The sequence below is a fragment of the Cibotium barometz genome, chromosome 60 (genome assembly GCF_041138505.1).
Source record: "Cibotium barometz isolate CiBa-2024 chromosome 60, ASM4113850v1, whole genome shotgun sequence".
Lineage (NCBI taxonomy): Eukaryota > Viridiplantae > Streptophyta > Polypodiopsida > Cyatheales > Cibotiaceae > Cibotium > Cibotium barometz.
The window spans coordinates 36,593,029-36,605,641 of NC_141105.1; the positions used below are offsets into that span (position 1 = coordinate 36,593,029).

The 12,613-nt window shown below is 38.3% G+C and overlaps 1 protein-coding gene across 2 annotated transcripts; it reads right to left on the reverse strand.

Annotated features, from left to right (window-relative positions):
* Positions 1 to 10,938: 10,938 nt before the first annotated feature.
* On the reverse strand, positions 10,939 to 12,124 carry LOC147605305 (uncharacterized). Of its 2 annotated transcripts, none has more exons than XM_086794115.1 (2): positions 11,819 to 12,124; positions 10,939 to 11,694 (listed from the first exon to the last, which is right to left on the reverse strand). In XM_086794115.1, exons 1-2 carry the CDS (start codon positions 11,883 to 11,885, stop codon positions 11,345 to 11,347), a joined length of 417 nt encoding a protein of 138 aa, XP_086650241.1. In that variant the 5' UTR covers positions 11,886 to 12,124; the 3' UTR covers positions 10,939 to 11,344. The 2 variants fall into 2 exon arrangements, with proteins under 2 accessions (XP_086650241.1, XP_086650240.1); XM_086794114.1 differs by having other exon boundaries at positions 10,952 to 11,700; positions 11,819 to 12,096.
* Positions 12,125 to 12,613: the final 489 nt, after the last annotated feature.

Genomic DNA, 12,613 nt, shown 5'->3' on the forward strand with positions numbered 1-12,613 from the left:
ATCCACATACATACATACATACATCCACATCCACATTCCCATTCACATCTATACATCCATATCTACATGCACATTCACATCCATACATCCACATCTATATCTTCATTCACATCCATACATCCGCATTCATGCATCCACATCTACATGCATACATCCATACATACACATCCACATTTACATCCATGCATCCACATCCACATCCTCATTCACATCCATACATCCACATTCATGCATCCACATCTACATGCATACATCCATACATACCCATCCACATTCACATCCATATTCTCACCCTATCACAACCCATATACATCTTATCCCATCACATACACTTCTTACCTCATCCCATACACATCCTATCACTTCTTAACTCATCTTATCCCATCCTAACTCATCTCATATGCATCTTATCATATCTTATCACTTCCCATATCTTTTTATGCATACCTCTATGCATGAAATTCAATTATGCTAAAAGTAACACTTTTATAATAAAATATTCATCTCTTATGCATACCTCTATGCATGAATTTCAATTATGCTAAAAGTAACACTTTTATAATAAAATATTCATCTCTTATGCATACCTCTATGCATGAATTTCAATTATGCTAAAAGTAACACTTTTATAATAAAATATTCATCTCTTATGCATACCTCTATGCATGAAATTCAATTAAGCTAAAAGTAACACTTTTATAATAAAATATTCATCTCTTATGCATACCTCTATGCATGAATTTCAATTAAGCTAAAAGTAACTCTTTTATAATAAAATATTCATCTCTTATGCATACCTCTATGCATGAAATTCAATTAAGCTAAAAGTAACACTTTTATAATAAAATATTCATCTCTTATGCATACCTCTATGCATGAATTTCAATTATGCTAAAAGTAACACTTTTATAATAAAATATTCATCTCTTATGCATACCTCTATGCATGAAATTCAATTATGCATAATATAAAAATCAATTTCTCTAGGATTACAATGAATATCTTTCAATTAATCTAGGATGATAATTCATAGAATATGGTAGGAACTCCTCTTTTCATGATTTGAATGAAATTATTTTATGCGTAATTTTTATAAAAATTTTACCATAGCTCCGCTGCTATGACTGATAAATCTCAATTTTTCTAAGGGATAAAGCTTATCTTTAAGAAAATAATTAGAATGATCCCTAATTGGATCATTAATCCATAATGGATTGAATCATCAATATTCATGAAATACATAAACTAAAAGCATATTGTTCGGGCAAGACTATCTCGCCGCTCCGAGCCAACTCCTATTAGCCTACGTCCACACATCACGAGGACATCACTAACATAGAGTCTAAGGCTTTTATAAAATCTTTGAACGTCTCTCATGAGAGAGACTTCGTGAACATATTTGCCACATTGTCGTGTGTAGTAGAGATATAAAAAGCCAGCCAAATCTCTCCTTCAATGAGCCTCTCCCTAACATAATGATAATGCACCTAAATATCTCTACACATTGTTATGTGTAGAGACATAAGCCAGGCTAATGTCTCTCCTACAATGAGCCTCCCCCTAACATAATGATAATGCACCTCAATGTGCTTTGTGTGAGCATGAAACATTGGAATCATGTTGGCTAATGAACTCTAGCTATCAGTGAAGATGGAGATGGAGGACTAATATTCAACACCAAGATTTTCCAAAAGGCATCTAAGTCATACACACTCCATAGTCACTATAAAAGTTGCCCGTACCGAGCTTCACAGTTTGAAATGGCCCACTTTGGTGGACTACTATACGACACCAAGATTTTCCAAAAGGCATCTAAGCTATACACACTACATAGTCACTATAAAAGCTCCCCTGTATTGAGCTTCACAACTTGAAGTGGCCCACTATTGGTGGCTACTTCTTATTGAGCCATGATATACATGAATTACTAAGGTGAAAGCAAAAGCCACTAGCGGGGACTTGCATGTCATAACATCCTACTCAATTCAAATCACTGAAATTGAACATCACTTCCCGTAGCATAGAACAAGGCAAGGGACTAAGCTCCCTATAAGTATCTGAATACTCGCTTTTGTAGCTTGTCCAATGCATGAGTTTGGGATTGTGCATAAACTTGCTTAACTAGGAGACCCCAAACTGAATGTCTGGCCTCATATCACATAGATAGATGAGGCATAGCCTTCTACTGATAAAGTGATGCATTAAATGGCTCAATTGAATCTTGGAGACTAAGCCTAGCATATGTCTCTACTAGTGTAGCAATAGGCTTATAGTCTTTAACCATGTAAATTGCCTATGTATGTACTTTGACTACATCATCATAATACCATCATCATGTTGCATAAGCTATGTGCCTAGATAATAATGTAATGAGACCAAATTTGTCATCTCAAATGACACATGTAATTCAACCTTGAACGTTAAAATCTTCTCCTCGTTAGTAGGGCCTATGAGCAACATCTGTCATCTCAAATGACACATGTAATTCAACCTTGAAGGTTAGAATCTTCTCCTCGTTAGTAGGGCCTACGAGCAACATGTTATCGACATATAAAACGATGACCACTCCTCTTTACATAGAGGGTACTCTCAGTTGTAACAAAAACCATTTGTAACCAAGTATGCATTTTTCTTCTCATACCATGCTATGGGAACCTGCTTAAGGCCATATAAAGCTTTTCTTAACCTATATACCTCGTATTTTTATTGCTTCTCAACAAAACCATGAGGCTAAGATGCATAAACCTCATCATGAAATTCACCATTTAAGAAGGTACTCTTGATATCCAATCGATGTACATTCCAACCATGATGCAATGCCGATGCAATAATACACCTTATCAAGTTTCCATCATCATAAGTGATCTACTAGTATAGCCATTTTGATTACATTGAGTGGGCATTGACAACACCTACAGGTAGTTGGGATATTTGAATGTGTGTTAAAGATTAGTTATTTACCAAGTAGTGATGTACCTGGGATGCTTTCCATTGAGGATAATCTTGATGAGACCATTGTTGTAGTCCTATATGATGCACCATGTATTGGTCACCAAAAGGCTTTGGAATGTTATTATTTATTGGCATTGAGGCATAATTCCCTATCTCATCAGCACAGTACCATAGTTTAGGTACTTTGGATGGTGATACAAATTTTAATGTAACTATGGTATTTGCCTCTGCACCTCCCATAGTAGAACAAGCTAGGTAAGATGGCAAGGGTGCACATGAACATGCATTAGTGGCACTGTCAGTGAAAATGAGAAGTTTTTTTATATTTTCTTATGTAAAACTCTGAAGGTTGTATGCTCGGGATGAGCTTGATGCACTTTACGAGGTGTGTAATGAGGCACAAGTGGCCTACTTGCATAAGCAGTTCGAGTTAAAGCATATAAATGAGGGATATTTAATGAGGATGAGCTCCTCACAAGGATTAATGATCTTAGGGAGAAGATGACATGTACTGATGAGGCTTATCTGGATAGTTCTTTGGTATCTATTGTTTTCACAACTCTACTAGATTCATACCAAGGTTTTTCATCTACACTTTGGCTCATGGGTGATGAAGGGTTACCCCCAATTCCTTTACTTTTGAGTATTTGATTGTAGTGCTCTTGCAAGAAGAGAAATCTCAAAAAAACCAAACTAGTATGCGTGTGGGAGATCAGGCATAGGATAGCTTAATCTGACATAATCAAAAGAGAGAAGCTCAAGGAGAAGATAACAAGGGGGTGAGAGCCAAGAGAACATGCTCAAAAGAGAGTAGCTCAAAAGAGAAGATCTAGGAGAATATAACAAGGGGTTGCAAGCAAAGAGAATATAACAAGGGGTTGCAAGCGAAGAAAACCTGCTTTGATTTACCAATTGTTGGAGTGGAGATCAATGTAGCAACATGCACAAAGATGATGAAAGCAAGGAGAGATAGTAAATGGAAGCAGAACACTCAAAGTAGGTTGATGAAAATGAGTGAAGTACAAGTGAAGTGACATGATCTCAGGTGGTGAACTACTAAGAAACCCTATGTATCACGTGCGTTCAAGGGGTATTTAAAAAAGCCCTTACCTGTGACTTTTTCATGTGAATAAAATGACCCCTTTTCTTTTTGGACTTACATTTTTTTTCCCAAAATTGATTAAAAAACCCCTGTAAATGAATTTCTATAAATTTACCTTAAGATTTTGAATTAAAAACCCCTTCATTTGAACTCACATGCTAAACTTACATATTTTCAGGTGAACCCCTCGAGGCCTCTTACACACTCTTAAGAGTGTGTACATACACTCGGGGAAAAAGTACCCTGGCCCATTATGTTGTAAGCTTATTTGGCAATGATGTTGCCTTCCCTTGGTTATGGTCCCTATTTTTTCTTTTCCTTTTTTGATCTTAGGGGTTCTAATATAGAAGATGTAGTGGATAGGGCTTCTTGATCTTACAATTACTTAGCTTGGGCCCTTGTCCACCACGATCTTCAATGAAACCTCCTTTTCATCTTCCAAAGAAGAAGACGGACACATTACACTAGCAATTCCCAATCCCGTGGTAGGAGATCATTTATTCATGGGAGTATTTAGATTTTTTGGCTTAAAAGAGAAGTTACTAGTCAAATGATCAATGCCACACTTTTTACGCAATCTATCTAATGGTGGTGGGTTGGCACTTATTGCTTTTGCATTAGCTCTCATTGGGAAATTAACCACTCTTTGAGGGCCTTGACATTTGAAGCATGCTAATTGAAGCATGCTAAGGGAGCTCACCTTTCGTAGTTGTTGCTTTTGCATTAGCTCTCATTGGGAAATCAGCCACTCTATGAGGGCCTTGACATTTGAAGCATGCTAAGGGAACTCACCTTGGCACATTGATGTTTCTTGGTCGCCGATAAGGTCCTAATGCTATTTGTGTCAATGTTGTCAATTGGTGTGTATCTACTACTAGTATCAAATATCCTGGCTGGGCAGTATGGTTTTCACCTCTTATTAGTGGGCTTCCACGAGTCAAGGTATTCAACATAGAAATCAAGTGGTTCAAGAGGTTCATTAATGATTAGCTCAATCTTGACTAGCCTTGTAGGAGTTGTTCTTGGCAGGGTTGGTTGAGAAAGGTGGCACTGGTGGGTGGTAAAGTTAAAGGTTGAGGGTGCATTGACAAAGCTATCACTCGTATCATTCTCATCACTCTTGACATGGTAGAAGGTGGTTGATTCATGATTTCCATATCTCTTATAATACCCACACCACTTATTTTCTCTAGCTCTTAGAATTAGACATTCATGGGATGTGGTTACTTTTACAAAAACCACACCATGTTATTTTACATCTAGGAGCTAAATAAGGATGGAATGTCTCTCATAGAGCGGCTTTAAATATTCCTTCAAGTCCTTTGGTCATAGTGTTTGCTATATCCTCAGCACTCTTGGATGCTTCAACCATCTTTGAATCATTGCTCTAGCTCTTAGAATTGGACATTCATGGGTTGAGGTTACTTCTACAAAAACCACACCATGTTACTTTACATCTAGGAGCTAAATAAGGATGGAATGTCTCTCTTGGAGCGGCTTTAAATATTCCTTAAAGTCCTTTGATCATAGTGTTTGCTATATCCTTGGCACTCTTGGGTGCTTCAACCATCTTTGAATCATTGCTCTTAATGTTAGGCTTGGTTTTGGTCAATGATTTTGACCTTAGATTGTCTATGGATGGGATGATAGTAAGGTTTTCATCAAAGTTTATGGCATCTAAGTTCGTGTCTCTTGGCATACAACACATCATGTAGTTGTTTTCTTCTAAATCCTTCTAAGAATAACAAAATTATACTGGTTTGGCTCAAGTTTTTCTTAGAAGTATACACAATCAAGTTGATATCTTGGGAGGTGCACTACTAAGAAACCCTTTGTATCACGTGCATTCAAAGGGTATTTAAAAAACCCCTTACTTTTGAATTTTTCATGAATAACATGACCCCTTTTTCTTTATGGACTTATGGTTTTTTTCCCCTTTTTCTTTATGGACTTATGGTTTTTTTTCCCAAAATCGATTAAAAAAACCCCTTCTGTAAATGTATTTATGTAAATTTACCTTTAAATTTTGAATTAAAAAACCCCTTCATTTGAACTCACATGGTATACTTACATATTTTTAGGTGAACCCTGTGAGGTTGATATAATCTCTCACGATTTTGTGCTCAAGCTTCTTTAATTGATATAGGTGAGCTATAGAGCTATAATTGACACATGTATTGGAGAATTGTGTTGTAAACGCTAGCTCCAAGTCTTCCATGGTTTCTCTTTTACAAATCTTCTAGCATTTGAAACCAGGTGCAAAGCGTTATTTTCTAAGGTTAAGCCAAAAGCGTCTTATCTTTTTTTGATGTTTGGTCACCTTTATACTGTACAAAATTTCTTGAAAGCAGCCAAATGGTTGTATAGGTATCTCCCATTTTGTTGAACTTCAAAATCAGCTTGGCTATGAGAGAGAGGGTCTTGTCCTGGGATGGCCATACTCCACTTTCTCTCTTGGTCGCCTTGTTGGTATGATTAGTGCTAGAAAAACATCTATATTCTTCTCATCTCCTAGGATCTATGAGTCATGGGCCCAATTTCTATTAGTTCTCTTTGCTATTGGCTCGAGAGCCACTAGAAGTCATGTGCATATGTTCCACTCTAGGAGGTACTTGAGTATAGGATGGTCCTATATGACCATAGGCTAGTGTCCCAATAGATCTTTCTCTTGGTTGCTCAGGGGGTACAAAGCCCAAATGTATCATTGGGTACCCATATATGGTGCTTTTGGAGCTGTTTTGGTACACTTGAAGCTCTATATTCCTAGCTCTCAACTCTTGTGGTTCCTTGTCCTAATTGGATTGGTACTATTGTCTTAACTAGCATTACCAATCTCGTTCTTTGTAAAGGCTTTTGCCTAATGGTTCTCATCCCAATGGAAGCTAAACATTCCTCCAGTATAGGGGGTACAAAGCCCAAATGTATCATTGGGTACCCATATATGGTGATTTTAGAGTTGTTTTGGTACACTTGAAGCTCTATATTCCTAGCTCTCAACTCTTGTGGTTCCTTGTTCTAATTGGATTGGTACTACTAGCTCAACTAGCATTACCAAAAAAACTCTAAAGGATCTAGCCTAATGGTTCTTTCTAAAGGATCTAGCTTAATGGTTCTTTCTAAAGGATCTAGCCTAATGGTTCTTTCTAAAGGATCTAGCTCAACTCTAAAGGATCTAGCCTAATGGTTCTTTCTAAAGGATCTAGCTTAATGGTTCTCATCTCAATGGAAGCAAATATTCCTCCAGTACAGGGTTTAATGTGAAGGGAATCTTGGCTTTGGCTTCGAGTATGAGGGTCATTTTCCTTGTGGAATAGAATGAAAATTATCCTCTCACCCATCGTGTTGTGCTTCTTGATCTTGAGGTGATTTCCTTACGAGTTTTCCTCACTTCATTTAGCCTCAAAGTTTTATGCTCTACATCTATATTGGATGGTAAGACTCCCCCTACCGAGACCTTTCTATCCTTCACACTTTATTTACCATTCTTGGGATGTATTATTACCATCGTCATCCGCATACATTATTTGATCATTGGTGTTGCATCCAAAAACTTATGGTTCCTGTCCCCATCCCTGAGTAAAATGGTGATGTTAAAGAGGTTGCCACTCGGGGGCGTCCACTCATAAATATGTAAGCGTAGCACGCAGGTTCAACATAAGGGATTTTTAAAATCCCTTTTTTAACACATTTTTTACATATAAAAGGGTACCATTTAAAGGGGGTATTCATGACAGGCTCAATAGAAAAAAGGTATGTTTTATTCATGAAAAATTCACAGATAAGGGATTTTTAAAATAGGCCTTATGCACATGATACAGAGGGTTTACTTATAGTGAACCCCTTGAGGGTTGCCATGGGCATCCTCATATTGAGGCCTATATCACCTTGATCGTGTCTACTTGAACACTCCCTGGGAAGAATATGTGTATTACATTTGGAGGTTGAGTCTCAACTCCATGCAAGCTCATGAATTTTTGTGGAGTCTATGAGGTCCTTGTGCTCCATTTTGCACACTAAATGATCGAATGTTGGAGGAGTCTTGTGTGGGGATATACACATATATCTCCAAGTTTTTCCTCTGGATTTACATAGAATTATGTCCATCACACAAAGTGATGCTGAATTTTGGGCCTAGGGGATTCACTCTTAGAAAGCTTAAGATATCATGTGAGTGTACAAGAGAAGGGTTTTTGAAATGAGTCATAAGATTATAAGGTAGGGTTAAGGCCATGTATTGAGGTGAATACTAAATCTTAAATTTAAGTCAAGGGAGGGGGCTTCCGGGGGGTGTGGTTACAATGATGAATTCCTAGTACTTAACATCTATTTCTTGATAGCATGCATGAATTACTTATGTCCGATCAATAAGGTTCAAAGTAACATAATTTAATCTTAGGAGAGGGGGTGTGTAAATGCTAGAGAAAATATAGATATAAGGAAGGGGGATGACATAGTCATTTTTAAAAGTATCTTTATAAGATTAAATAGGGGGGGTGTTATCATCTTATGATCATCATATATAGGGGGTTTTCTTGAGGTTCATATATGCAGGTGACATCCCCCTTTATTGTGAGTGAATCCCCTGGGCTTTTGGGTTGTCTATGATCTTTGGTTCATGCCCTTGCACTACTAGAAGTGACCATCACTCCAAGAGCACCCCATTTCAGTCAATGTAGATTAGAACATTTGTAGTCTCGTGATAACCATGGTGCCATATCACATAGGTTTAGGTTTCATAGGTTGTTCGATTTTGAATTTATTCCCTTTCATTTTTACTAATGGCTTGCCTCTCTCCAGTTTTGTGAGCTACTTGAGCCCTTTCTGCCCTTCTGGATGATTCACTTATAAATATCTGGCACTCCAATCCCACTTGTGGAAGTTCTCCAAGGTTTATGTTCCACAATATTGATCTATTTTCCTCTAGCTCTGTGCATTTAAGATGGTGGTTATTAGCACTAGTTTTGGTGTACTTTCCAAGTATAGGAGAGGGCTTTACACAAATTTATACTCTCTTACAAGAAAATATCTGATTGGTACCTTAATAACCCCCATTTTTTACAACTCTCCTGTATGAAAATGAGAATTATTTACCACTGACAATCCCTCATTAGACACTTTTTAACTTTGGTCCAACAGATGTGGATGCAGTGATCCGAAAGCTGGACAATCTTGGCTAATGATCCAAAAATTCTAGTGAGCAAAAAGCACATTTTTTAGGATTTTGGATTTTTCAAGATTTTTCTTGATGTTTTGTTGGTTTTTCTACATGATAGTGCTGCTAAGCAACACTCCAATTCCATGATTTTACACTTAATTTTACTAAAAACAATGACTACAAGGATTAATGCCTAAATTAAGCTAATCTAAACAAAAAATAAAAAAATGCTCGTGTACACTAATTTATAAGGCTAGCGCTCATGGTGGTAATGATGAAATCAACCAAGTGAAAAAATAACCTACCTCAATCACACCCAAGAAAGCTTTCACTCCCGTGAGACAATAAAGAGACCAAATCAAATTAATCACAACAAAAAACACAAAGGGTTAAGGTTAGAAAGACAGCCTACTCTAGTCACATAAATCCACTCCCAAACACACGAATCACATACATAATCACTCAAATCCTACTCAAGAACACATTTCCCTAACATTTAACAAATGATTTGCATCTAAAGGAAAGATAGAGAGAAAAGTTAGAAGATTTTTGAGTAGATGATACCTCTTCTTCCTTTCCTTATCCAAGACTAATTTGAACTTGCTGGCAGCGATGCCATTTGTTCATGTGTTAAGAACCTTCTTGCTCTCTTGCAAGGAATCATAGTGATAACAACTAAACCTTTAGTTGTCTTGGATCTTGAAAGTCTCAATTAAAGAGGCAAAAGAGGCCAAGAGGTGTGTCAATCCCTCTTCATTTGAGCCCTTCCTCTACTCTCAATCCTCTAAGTAATCCTTCCAAAAGGCAATGGTTAAGCGAGGAAGCTTGAACCACTCTCCTCTCCACTCTCGATCAATCACACCCTCACTTAAGCCGGTAAGCATGCACACTCAACACACTCCAATCACAAACACTAGCATGTGCAACATAATCAAGCTAGCAAGCATGCACACTATAATCAAGCAAGAAGTTAAGAGAATAAGAGAAGAAGCCTAAGTTTTGCACTAGAGAATTGATTTATTCTCCTAGAGGCTAGGAGTGCACATGAATAAGAGATATTGGTATACTATGTAGCCTAGAGGCTAGGAGTGCACATGAATAAGAGATCCCAATTAGTCTCAACACTTAGGAATAAAACTCCCTACTCTTAGCAGAGGGTGAATGTAGAATTACATTCACATGCACACTCATGTGGATCTCGAGTGACACATGTAACAATGTGTATGTCTACCATTCTATATTTGTAATAGAACCGCGAAGTACAACCATGATCGGGGAACTCCTCCCAATTGCTATTCTTACAAAGTTATATGGGAAAAACTGTGAGAGATGCAAAAATATCACACTACCAATATAAGGTTCACGTGGTGTTTAAGTTTAAGGCCAAATTGTAGGTCAAGGGATAGAAATCCGACTTCTCTCGTGTAATATATAGTGTAGGTCAGTTTCACGCATGTAAATGTAATCAAAATTCCTAACATAATCATTTGTGCATGGCATTGCATCTAGTTTAAGTTTATATGCTAAATTGCATAAATTTTTGTATTTCATGATTTTTGAAGTTTTCTTTAGCAATGAAATACATCAATTTCATGCAAGTTATGACTCTATTTTTGCCTATCCTTCGTAACAACAACATATTGCGGCATTTTTGAATTTCGTTTTCACTACAACATTGCACATGTGGAGATTTGTGTTCTTGTGAGCGCATGTTCTTCTAAATGGCACCAAGCTAAATGGTTGTATATCCTCCCATGGTTCCTTTATTTTATACTTCTCACACCACACATATTGTACATTCTTCCTTTCCATATACAATGAGTTTTAGAAAGGTGAAATTTGAGTCCCCATAATTCCTAAATTTTCACATGTTGGGGGCTGGAGCTTGGGACTCAGGACCTGGGATGCAGCATGAGGCAAGCATTTAAAGAAAAGCTTCGGACTTGGGGGACTTGGAAGCGTGGAGGGAAACAGAGCAGAAGGAAAAAAAATACTTCCTCCCATTTTTCAAAAAGATTAATAATTGGATGAAACTATGGAGAAAACGTTTGCTCAAAATTGCCTTTTCGTGGTGAGGAGGATTTTTATAAGGTTTATTTTCTTCCCAAAACTCTTAGCATTGGCTACACAAAACCCTAATGGAGAACCAATCCATTGCCGCTGCCACCGCTACCACCACCACAGGTGTATTCGACGGTGGCGACTGTGAGGTTGATCATGCCGGCGGGCTGCTTGTAGGTGTAGGTGAAGGGCTGGTGGACGCCCACGGGCGCGCCAACTAGGCAGAGGTCCGGGCCGACCAGCTCCACCAGGTACATAAAGCCCTCGATGGCTTTCCCCTCCACCCAGCCGGGACACCTGAGCTCCACTAAGGACGCATCGCACGTGTCGCATGTGCTGCTCACCTCCAGCTGCCACCTCGGGTGGTGGCCGCGGGACACCTGCGTCTGCGTTATGACGATGTTCTCTGTAGAGCAATTGTCGGCTGCAGCTGCAGCATAATCAATCACGGGTACCCTAATAAATCGCTAAATCGATTTAAGATTAAAATTAAGTGGTGGCAAATAATTCAATTTTTGCACATGCCCGCTGATCAGATCAACTCTCACCTGCTGCCACCCGCATGGCTGCCAACACCGTAATTACGGTGGCACAACAGAGTGCCCACTTTGCCATCTTCGAAGTCTGCACAGTCCAATGAGAAGATGAAGCTTCCCTAATATCAACGCAAACCTAATGTGAAGCTGAAGCCTGAAGGGCACACCTAAATATCACAGTGGTGAGCTCTATTCTAAGGCATTGAAAAGATTAGTAGCAAAAGGCGACTGAATGATGGATTTTTAAAAACAATATTGATTTCAGCCAAGCCCAAAAAAAGAAAAAAAAGAAACAATATCGATTTCTTTCTTGGCCTTCACGTTGAAAGTTCAGGCACAAGAGAATGACAAAAGGCGACGCACGATGAATTTTTTTCTAGGCCTAGTTGGGGCGCCGTGTTTTTTTACGTGAATTATTTAAAGGAAGGGCGGCCGGACCAACCGCCACTATCGAAAAGAAAGGATTTTCACATCAGATAGAATCAAACGGCTTTACATGTGCGCCTACACCCCATGGTGGGGGCAATGCTTAAATTTCAAGCCTTCATAGAGCATCAAGGGGGTTGCAAAAAGAAGGCCATTGTTTTGAAAATCTCTCTAAGTTCGGGACCACCGAACGTAGAGAGAGGTCATGGGTTCGAGCCCCCCCTTTGCAAGCGGTGGCAGGTAGGGTATGTGTTGTTCTATCTAGTTCCAGCCAAATTTTAAAAAAAATCTCTCTAAATTTTAGACATACATATTTAGATAATTTTAGAAGGTTAAGCTAGTTTATGGCCCTCAAATTGAAGGTTAGAGTTGTCCTTCAAA

Coding starts and splice junctions, on each gene's coding strand:
- LOC147605305 (XM_086794114.1), bottom strand. CDS start 11,885: ATGGCAAAGTGGGCACTCTGTTGTGCCACCGTAATTACGGTGTTGGCA. Junction 11,701..11,818: donor AGCCATGCGGGTGGCAGCAG/GTGAGAGTTGAT, acceptor ATTATGCTGCAG/CTGCAGCCGACAATTGCTCT.